Source organism: Tinamus guttatus, unplaced genomic scaffold, assembly GCF_059628265.1.
Source record: "Tinamus guttatus ecotype Peru unplaced genomic scaffold, ASM5962826v1 Tinamus_guttatus_pri_ptg000477l, whole genome shotgun sequence".
Taxonomy (NCBI): Eukaryota; Metazoa; Chordata; class Aves; order Tinamiformes; family Tinamidae; genus Tinamus; species Tinamus guttatus.
Window position 1 is genome coordinate 753,199 of NW_028289011.1, and position 10,846 is coordinate 764,044.

The window sequence follows — 10,846 nt, forward strand, 5'->3', positions numbered from 1 at the left end:
ATGTGAAGGAGACACCTCTGAGAGCTCCCTTCTCCCAGGCCTGTCTGGCCCTTCCTCTCTTGGCACAAATCAGGGTGTTGCTCTGTGTTTCACCATGTGCTTCCCTTGGACTCTCTGGGCAGGGTGTTTCTGCTGCAGTCCAGACACTGACCCTGTGGGTCCTGCCATGCAGGTGTGTCCTTGAGTGGGAGGTGTCCAATGCCCCTCGCCCTGTGGTGCTTGGAGCCAGGTACTGTGAGGGTTTGGGAATGAGCCAACTCTCTCTTTGGGTCTCTTTAGGACACCAAATTTTTAAGACATTAGACCTTTTCTCTTTATTTTTGTTGGGCTGCAAGCTGCCCTTCCAGAGGGCACAGCTTCCCCATTACGGGTGAGTCTTATGGAGGGGCTCCAAGGAGAAGCTCTCTAGGTACTGAGGCCACAGCACTGCTGCTGGGCAGGTGCATGGGAACAGCTGGAATAAGTCCAATGTGCTTCTGGCTTGAAGAGGAGGGCTCCCTCGCTCAGGGACTCTCAGAGAGGGCACTGGGTTGGGCGATGAACCTGGATTTGAACCTAGATTCCTCTGCACTCCGTGGAGTGATTTCTTTCTATGATAAAATGAGTGAAATGGTCCTCTATATCAGAGGTGCGAACACAGGGCAGCTGGGAACGGGTGAGCTCTTCTCATTCTGCATTAATGCTACAGTGAACCAGTTTGCCCCTCTATAACCACCATCATTTACTCAGAGTGCAGTAGCAGTGCTGAGGATTTCTGTCTCCTCATGGCAAACTCACCCAGCATCAAGCACAGCTCAAGACATGGACCTCAATGATGGTTTGACTGAGATGGGACTTAATAAAGTGTGTTAGAGGAGGGTTTATGAGAAAAAATTGCACATGGAAATCTATTCTAATTTCTCAACAACTCTTTTTACTCAGACAGTCCTGCAGTGGCCTGAAGGAGCTAATGACCAACAGCAGCTCATTCAATGAGTTCCTGCTCCTGCCTTTCACAGACACGCGGGATCTGCAGCTCTTGCACTTCTCGCTCTTCCTGGCCATCTACCTGGCTGCCGTCCTGGCCAACGGCCTCATCATCACAGCCGTAGCCTGCGACCACCACCTCCACACACCCATGTACTTCTTCCTCCTCAACCTCTCCCTCCTCGATGTTGGCTCCATCTCCACAACTGTTCCCAAATCCATGGCCAATTCCCTGTGGAACACCAGGGCCATTTCCTACTCGGAATGTGCTGCCCAGATACTTTTCTTCGTGTTCTTGTTGGGAGGAGAGTTTTCCCTACTCACAGTCATGGCCTATGACCGCTACGTTGCCATCTGCAGACCCCTGCACTACGGGACCCTCCTGGGCAGCAGAGCTTGTGTCAAAATGGCAGCAGCTGCCTGGGGCTGTGGCTTTCTCTATGCTCTCCTGCACACTGGGAACACATTTTCCATACCACTGTGCCAAGGCAATGTGGTGGAGCAGTTCTTCTGTGAGATCCCCCAGATCCTCAAGCTCTCCTGCTCACAATCCTACCTCAGGGAAGTTGGATTTCTTGTTGTTAGTGTCTGTTTATTCTTCGGGTGTTTCATTTTCATTGTGGTGTCCTATGTCCAGATCTTCAGAGCTGTGCTGAGGATCCCCTCTGAGCAGGGCCAGCACAAAGCCTTTTCCATGTGCCTCCCGCACCTGGCTGTGGTGTCCTTGGTTGTCAGTACTGTATTGTTTGCCTACCTGAAGCCCCCCTCCATTTCCTACCCACTTTTAGATATGGTTGTGTCCATTCTGTACTCTGTGGTGCCTCCAGCCCTGAATCCCCTCATCTACAGCATGAGGAACAAGGAGCTCAAGGAGGCACTGAAGAAACTCATCCAGTGGGTACAAGGTCAGTGGTAACAAATGTTTCATTCACTCACCAGGATATCTGGCATCAAGGCCGTATTTTATCCATTTCTTTCTTTTTTACTTCTTTCTTTTACACCAATCTTAAAATAATAAATAATAAAATAAAGACACCTAGTTTTTGTCACATCTGCACAGGAATCTCTCATTCAGCACTTAAACATAGATCGTGATTCAGCAGGAAGCCAGGGTTCCCCCTTCACTAGCAGAGAGGGGGGATTCTCTGAGCTGCTTCTTTGAGCTCCTTTGGATGTGCCCAGTGCAGGGAGGAGAGTTTCCCTCTGCAGGGTCTTTTCCAGCACTGACACCAAGGGACCTCTGAGGTACAGAGTCACGGCAGGACGAGGGCAGCTTGGGTGAGACCAGGGGTCCAGTGTTGTTTAGGAGATCTCAGCTCTCTTGGCTATGGTTAGAGTGTGATCTCAAATCTCTCTAATATGACAGAAATGGCAACCAAATGTCACCACAGGTTTCCATGGTTCCATGCAAAGCTCCAACATACAAAACTAAACATGAGTGAATTGAAGGAAAGTCTAGAGGCAGCCTTCCCGTGGCAGTTCATCTTTCCTGAAGACAAATTCAAGGAGGGCAGCAAGACTTTCTGTATTTAGAGTTGTTATCCTCATTTCCGTGCTGTCCTTCCACACTTTATTCTGCAGATATGGCCCAGGAACTCTCATAACCTGGCAGAGAGAGGCTTGTTTTTCCTCGTACCCTGGAAGAACAGGCAGGACCAGTCCTTGGGCTCCCTTAAGACACAGCTGGATTCCAGAATAACATTTCCATAATAAAAGGGGATCTGCCCTATGATGGTCCTGAATCTGGCCTCTCTTTAGAAACTGGAATCAAAAAATATGCCCTAGGGTGTGCAACCACAAATGGGCCTGCTCTTCTGCTTGTGAACTCCATGAGATCCAGGGGATGACCTCAGCATTCCAGGGTGATCTGTTAGCCTGAATCTAGGGTTCATCTCTCACTGACCACTGCAGATAGGCAATGGTCTCTGCATTACCTGCGCCAGGCTGCCCCACACATGTCTGTGCTGATGAGAGAACCCCCAAGGGGATCTCCAGGCACAGGGTTTGCCTGGGAGTGGGCATTGAGTGCAGCTTTAACGAAACAGGGATGACTCACAGTGCAGGAACCAGAAGGTAGAGCACTAAACCCAGGTGCACATGGGGAAAGGAGGACTCTGCAATCCCCAGGGAGGCAGTGGGGACCCAGGAGGTGCAGGGAAGGGGCAGTGGAGGGCGATTCCTGCACCCGCAGTGAAACACCACAGCCTGGAGCTAGTGGCCACCCAAAGTCATCTCCTGCCATTGCAATATTGTGCGGGCACTCTTGAGTACTGTCAGACCTCAGCCACCAGTATCAGCGGCTACAAGGGCACACTGATGGCTCATGGTCAATTTAGTGCCAACCACGATTCCCAGGTCCCTTTTTGTGCAGCTGCTCTCCAACAGGTCAACCCCCAGCCTGTCCTGGTGCATGCGGTTATTCCTCCCTAGCTGCAAGACTCTGCATTTGCCTGTGTTGAACTTCATAATGTTCCTCTACCCCCAGCTCTCCAGGCTGCCCAGGTCCCTCTTAAAGCCTGCACAGACCTCTGGGCTATCAGCCATTCCTTCCAGTTCTCTATTCTCAGCAAACTTGCTGAGGGTGCTCTCTGCCCCTTCAGGTCACTGATTAATAAACTGAACAGGCTTTGACTGACTCCTGATACCAGTAGTTGCAGGTCTCCAACTAGGCTCTGCGCCACTGATCACAACCCTAAAGCCTAAACCCCAAACCCAGCTGCTCACACGGAGGTGACCTCACAGGGGCAAACCCACCACATCCCTGCTGCTGCCTGTGGCCTTCAGAGACAGCAGCTTCCTCAACCCCCTTCCCCACACAGGAACCACTGCTGCCCCCTCAGCTCCTCTCACCACAGAGACCCCCCACCCACCGCCCACGCCTGCCTGCCTGCTGCCGGCCAATCAGGCGCTCACAAAGACATGACGTCACAGCGCCGTCCCGCCCAGCTCTCTGGCCCTGCCCTCCAGGGCAGCAATGGCCTCCCCAGCCCTTCCCCGCCAGGAGCCCAGCCCGGGCTCAGCAGCTGCTCCGCGGAGATGATCTCAGCAGCGCAGAGCCCCGCAGGGCCCGGCTGCTGCCCAATGAGGCGCTGCGGGAGCGGTGACCTCACAGTCACCAGGCAGAGCCAGCCCTGCTGCTGCCCAATCAGCTCTGCCCGCAGCGGGGACCTCCCAAGCAGCAGCCACGCCCTCTCCCTGCAGCTGGCCTATCAGGGGCTGCGGCAGCAGTGACCTCATCATGCCCAGCGCAGCCATTGGCTGTGAGGCCCCGCGGGGCTCCTGGCTGTGCTGGGGGCTGTGCGGGGCCGGGGCAGGGAGGGGAGCCCAGCTTGGGGCTGCTGGTGCTGGGGGTGCTGGTGTGGGGGCCTGGGGGGCTGTGTGAGCTGCTGTGTTGGGCTCAGCCAGCACTGCCCACCCCGGCGTGCGGGAGAAGAGGGGCAGCCAGTGCCAGGGAAACCTGCCCTGGATTCTCTCCATCTGCCCCCAGCACCCACACAAGGGTTGGAGCTGCCCCACGGGAGCCTTGGGGCTCAGGGAAGCCCCAGCTCCAGGAGTCCTGGCTGCCACATTGTCCCCTGGGCAAGGTGGGACCCTCAGGCAGGACTCCTGCAGCAGCCTCCAGCCCTGAGCAACCACTGTCACAGCCCGGGATCCACAGGGGTCTTTGCAGTGACAGTTTCTGTGTAACACCTCGGGAAGGAGCTCCCAAAGCTGGGAGCCTTGGTGGAGAGCAGCAGGATCCCTGGGAACAAGAACTGAGGTCCAGGCTGCGGGTGGTCATCCAGCAGTCCCCATCTCACTCATCAGTCCCCATCTCATTTGACTCAATCAGCAGTTTGGGAGATGACCGGATCCCTGCTCTGCAGCAGATGAAGCTGGCGAATATCCCTGCAAGCTCCCTTCATGCTGTTCCTCATATCTGCATAGTCCTGGGGACCATCTTACAGAAGGGAAACACCATCTCCCTGGAATCCCATCAGAGATGTGGCTTTCCAAGTCACTGCCAAAGGAAGGACTTCTGTGGGTTGTTTTTCAGTCTGTGGCAGCTCATCAGTGATGCTGTGAGCCCAGCTCTGCAGGCTGGGGGTCTTGGCCCATTCTTTCCCCTGTCTCCTGTGTGTCTACCTAAATCTCCCATTCCCACATGTCCTGTTTCAAGTGACAATTTCTAAAATCCCCTTTAGGGCACTATCTGGACACATTGTGACTCCTCCTGATACTCTGTTCACCCAGAGACTCAGCGGCTGTTTTGCCCTTTAGGGGGGTTAAAGCTTGCTCTGTCTTTCTGTAGTCTGCCCATTAGCCAATGCCTTACTATATGTACGGATTGTATGGACTTAGCATACATTCAAAGAGGGTCATTATTTTCCATGAAACTATACTCTGCTTTATTTTTTTGTTTCTTTGTAACTAAAAGAAGATCCCCCTGTGCCTGTTGTCAGCCAGTTGTCTAAGTAAAGCAGGCGAGAATTGGGGCAGGTGAGCTGTAACATTGAGTGCAGACTTAGGTGGACTAAGGCTAGCTTTCAACAGGAGTGATTTAAATTCCCAAGAGGCCGATGAGGGAAATGGTAGGGCTGGGGAGGTGGGGAGGAAGATTGTTCGTACGGTGCCATATCTCTGGGACACTGCTTTTCCTACATGTGCAGACTTCATTAGGAGTCACTCTGGATGGCTATGAATTGGATGGTGTGCTGTCACCTATTCTTTAGAATAATAATAGCAAACTTTAAAAAGATGAAATACTTGTATATAATTGTTGTCTTCAGCATTCAGCTACACGTCCCAAACCTCTCCAACTAGCCATGGACAGTTGAAGGAAATAGCAGGGAGAGCCCTGGTTTATCAGGGCTTTTGGCTTTTTAATGAGCTTCATGCAGTACTTGGAGCTGAGTCCATGAATTGCAGCTATTGGAAGGAGATTGAAGAAATCAGTGGAGAAGTCAAAATCAGAAGGAAATCCTAAAGTTTTTTAGAGCATTAATGGATCCCACTGAAGCCATGAACTACAACAACTCACCAGGGGCTGATTAAAGCTAAAAAATATAATCATTGGTAATAGTTAGGTAGAAAAAATACTCAGGTGGCTCTGATGCTGGTGTGTTTTGTCAACGCACATTGGCCAAGCACAGGCAGAGAAACCCTGGAAAGGGAGATCCTTTCCTCCATGTGTTGCCCAAGTCTCCTCCTGGCATCAGTGTTTGGGTGAGGATGTGCAATGCTGAGTGCTGGACAAAAACACGACACCTCCCAGGGTGCCCAGAAGGATAAAGGGGGTGAGGAAGTCCTGATGATTCCTGGTAGGCCTCGGTGACAGACACAACAGCCATAGTCAAGAGGATAGTAAAGAGGCCCCATTGTGTTGGGACCTTGGCAGCGCCCTTGGCCATCTCTACCACAGGTCATCCTAGACCTGCTCCTGTGTCCCTGCAGACTATAGACACCCAATCTGCTTCCCCAGCAAGTTCTCACAAGAGGTTCTCCTTCCCTACATTGAGAGCTTTTTCATCCTCAGTGGCTGTTTCTTGAAACACAAAGCCATGGGTGGTGACAGACTCGCTCTGAGTGTCCTGTAGCACCACTGCACTATCCTTAAAGTGATATTTCTTCATCCTATTGCCCAATCTGAGCTTCCCAAGCTGTATTTTGGTCCTGTTTCCTCTTTTCATGCTGCTTCCTACTACCAAAGAAATCTCTTGGAAGCCCCACAATGTGGGGACAAATATAACCTTGTGTATCACGACAGAGTGGAACGTGAGGAACTGAAGTGCCAGGGCCTGAACGACAGGCCCAAGTCGGGGCTGACTTACAGATGAATATGGCCCTGCCTTTGCAGTACACAACACTTGCCTGTAGAACTGCTCATGCCAGCTTGCACGGAGGATTATTAAACTGTAGCTTTTTTAAGCTCTCGTGAGGCTGTTTTTGACCTTGAAGGGAACCCTCCCATCCAAGGCCTGGGCTCTGGCCAGATCCCCATCCCACATGATAGGGAAAGTGTGCCACATCAGATGTTACCACTCACAAACCAAATGCAAGTTATCATGATTTGCTGATTCGGCTCTATAAAAGATGGACACTCTTGCCACGATTTTGGAGACCTCACGGGTGGATGCACCATGTAAGACCTCCCAGTTCCCGGGAAGGTTCTCCAAATCCTTGCCGCAACAGGGACTCCCCAGCGAATGCAAATCTGGATGATGATGACATATTTAGGCATATTTAGGCAATTGGTGATGTATCTTTTAATCGCTATTCTCTTTCTCATATACTCATGGCTAGGTGCACTGCCTTGCTTATTTTGTCTGATGCTAAAACCAGTGTGTAATAAGCTTATTTTGTTAAATGTATCATTCTGAACTGCCTTAATTTTAATAGTGAAATAAGACCACTCTTTCCAGTGGCGCCTGGTTCTTTCCGTCGCCTCGTGTGCCCCAGAGCTGTGCCGGTGCTCTTCTTTCTCATCATGCTCCTTTGCATGCCCCAAGCCCCTGGCCCTAATGGCCCTGAGTAGCAAGTGTGCATTACAATCAGGATGCAAATTATTGCCTAATGACTTTAAAAAGAAGGGAAAGATGCCTTTTCTCTTACTGCTCTCCAAGAAAAAGCAGCCCAGCCTGAACCAGGCAATGCCTGTAACAAGACCAAGGAAGGTAGAGCAAGGTCCTTCCTTGCGATCAGCTTCTTCTATTCCCAGTTGTCACTTTGACCATGCAGGTCACAGGTGAAAAGTTGTCTGAGGTGTGAAACACAGGAATAACACCAGAGGAGAAATTGCCACTTTTGCACTTTGAGATGTGATCGTGACACATGCAATGGTGCAGTGTGGCAAACAGAGAAGGGGTAAAGGGAAGCAAGCTAACCATCAGGAGGCATGAAAGCAGTGCGAGATGCAGTGTCATAAATGCAGCATTCCAATGTGAGCCCCTTTTTGCATCTGTCAGGCGGTGCTCAGAGAGTCTCTGATGTGTGAAGGTCGCTTGCCAAGGGCCAGAGCCGCAAGCAGTGTAACTAGAGGGACTTGATTTCTCCAGTTCATGGAGCTCTGTTAGACGTGGGCACTGAACAGTGCAAGAGAGTCCCCTCAGAGCCCATGGTTTTGTGGGTGTCCAGTTTGCTGAAGTGAGCCCTACTCAGATCCTCCTCCAGCAAGGGAAAGTCTTCCTTTCTCCATTTCTCCATGGTCTCCAGGGCCTAGCATTCCTGAGGGTCACTCTTAGCATTAAAGCCTGAGGCAAAGTCGGCCTTTTGTGTGTCCTGTCTCACCAGGTCTCTAGGCCCATTTAGCAGCAGGCCCGTATTTTCCCTAGTCCTCCTTTTTTTCCTGCTGTATTGTTGTATTGTATTTTAAATAATTATTTATTATTATTTTATCAGGAAGGTGAGAGTAAACATTGAGAAAGAAAGAAATGAAGAGCACATGTTTCATGCCAGGTACATGGGAATGACAAGTGACTGCACACAGGACAGGTTTTGGCACTGACATTGTACCCACTGAGGAAGTTTCCTCGGTGCCTCCTTGAGCTCCTTGTTCCTCATGCTGTAGACAAGGGAGTTCAGTGCTGGAGGCACCACTGAGTACCAGTACAGAGAGATGCAGAGCTGGGAAGGGTATGGAGTTGGAGGGGTGGGCAAATAAAGTGGCTAAGGGTTACATTTCAGTGCCCCTGTGACCGGGGGTTGGAGTCAGACCCAACCAAATGGGTATCACGACCTCTAATCCCTCTGGGGGACTCCAGATGCGTGCACAGTCCAGGGCACCTGGACTGCAGAGCACTTCCAAGGGTGCTCGTTGTGTCCAGTTGTGCCTATACATCCTGCTCCTGGTGTTTGATAGATGGTGACCCAGAGGGCTCTCCATTCTCCCTTCTTCCTGACAGTTGAGTCCTCACTGCCTCTCCTGAGACTGCAGAGTCCTCTTTTGCCTGCGAATACCCAGCGCTTTACCTCTAAGAAACTCCATCCTTGAGGACCTCTCCCTTTTTGAGGCTCTACTCACAGTCCATCCCAGGCATATGCAGTCCCAGGAGGATCTCTGTGCTCTCCTGACACCTCCAGCTGCCCCTCCATGAGAAGAGCCGTCTGACACTGTGCCTTAATACGTAGGAGAGCTGTGCATGTGTAAATCCATGACCATTCAGCCTCTCCACTATCCTTGGACTCTGATAGGTGAATTGTCAAACCAGCCCTTGGTCTCTGAAAGATCATTACATGATTCTGAGCTCTGTGTTGCTGAACCCAAGCAGAATCCTGTGCAGAAGGCCCTTCAGGGGTGCAAGTCCTTGGGCCTACTCTTGACACCAGCTTTGGAGGAAAAGCCCTTCTTTCATGCACTGTATTGATAGAAATTACTTTATTACAAAGATATTGTTAGGGAGCCAGTCCTTGTGCAGCATTCGACACAACTGAGGCTATCAGGTGAGACAAAGCAGACACGATAAAAAGGGGAATGAATACAAGTAGTTGTGTAGGAACATGATAACAATTATTATCACTAGTAAAAGCCATAAGAAAAATAACATGAAGAAACAATGCTCAATCCAGTCATGGGATACAGAAAGAGTAATTTGTGGAGAGATGTGGAAAAATTACCACTGCTTAAAAAGGTCCATGAAATCACTTTCCTAATGGCATCCTTGAGCTCCTTGTTCCTCATGCCGTAGATGAGGGGGTTCAGTGCTGGAGGCACCACCGAGTACAGAACAGCCAGCACCAGATCCAGAGATGGCGAGGAGATGGAGGGGGGCTTCAGGTAGGCAAACACTACAGTGCTGAGAAACATGGAGACCACGGCCAGGTGCGGGAGGCACATGGAAAAGGCTTTGTGCCGGCCCTGCTCAGAGGGGATCCTCAGCACAGCTCTGAAGATCTGCACGTAGGACACCACAATGAAAACAAAACACCCAAAGCCTAAAGAGGTACTAACAACAAGAAACCCTTCTTCCCTGAGGTAGGAGTCTGAGCAGGAGAGCTTGAGGATCTGGGGGATCTCACAGAAAAACTGCTCTACCACGTTGCCTTGGCAAAGTGGCAGGGTAAATGTGTTCCCAGTGTGCAGGAGAGCATTGAGGAAACCACTGGCCCAGGCAGCTGCTGCCATTTTGACACAAGCCCTGATCCCCAGGAGGGTCCCGTAGTGCAGGGGTCTACAGATGGCAACGTAGCGGTCGTAGGCCATGACTGTGAGGACAGAAAACTCTCCTCCAAACAAGAAGACCATGAAAAATATCTGGGCAGCACATTCCAAATAGGAAATGGCCCTGGTGTTCCACAGGGAATTGGCCATGGCTTTGGGAATAGTTGTGGAGATGAAGCCAAGGTCGAGGAGGGAGAGGTTGAGGAGGAAGAAGTACATGGGAGTGTGGAGGCGGTGGTCACAGGCTACGGCTGTGATGATGAGGCCGTTGGCCAGGAGGGCAGCCAGGTAGATGGCCAGGAAGAGCGAGAAGTGCAAGAGCTGCAGCTCCTGCGTGTCTGCGAATGGCAGGAGTAGGAACTCGTTGAGGGAGATGTTGTTGGACATTTCACTCTCTCCAGGCTTTGCGGATTGTTCAGAAAAGAAAAGATATTGAGCAGTTATCCCAGATTTTTAAAGTTAAATATCTCCAAACTTGTTCCAGTTCTAATGCACTGCCAATATTGCCTCTCTTCACGGAGATCTTTTTGCAGCTCCCTTCCTTGAGCCTCAGTGTGGGGTGGCTGAAAGTGCTGTGAGGAGCAGAGACATCTCCCCATGGGCTCCAGAGAAGTCTGTCCAGCCCTACAGTAGTGAGAAGGAGACAAGAGGGGTGATGAGCTCTGAGATTCACAATTTTTCAGGTGAAATCCCCCTCGTTTATAAAAGGGCTTTTCAGTATCTACAGCACCACTTCTAATGAAT

General features: G+C 51.0%; 2 protein-coding genes across 2 annotated transcripts; one reads left to right on the forward strand and one right to left on the reverse strand.

Annotated features, from left to right (window-relative positions):
• Positions 1-946: 946 nt before the first annotated feature.
• LOC148592930 (olfactory receptor 14A16-like) lies at positions 947-1,882 on the forward strand. The gene has a single exon (XM_088533053.1). The coding sequence runs from the start codon at positions 950-952 to the stop codon at positions 1,880-1,882; it is 933 nt and encodes a 310-aa protein (XP_088389179.1). The 5' UTR covers positions 947-949.
• Positions 1,883-6,434: 4,552 nt separating this feature from the next.
• On the reverse strand, positions 6,435-10,489 carry LOC148592931 (olfactory receptor 14C36-like). Its single transcript, XM_088533054.1, has 2 exons — positions 9,559-10,489; positions 6,435-6,490 (listed from the first exon to the last, which is right to left on the reverse strand). Exons 1-2 carry the CDS (start codon positions 10,487-10,489, stop codon positions 6,435-6,437), a joined length of 987 nt encoding a protein of 328 aa, XP_088389180.1.
• Positions 10,490-10,846: the final 357 nt, after the last annotated feature.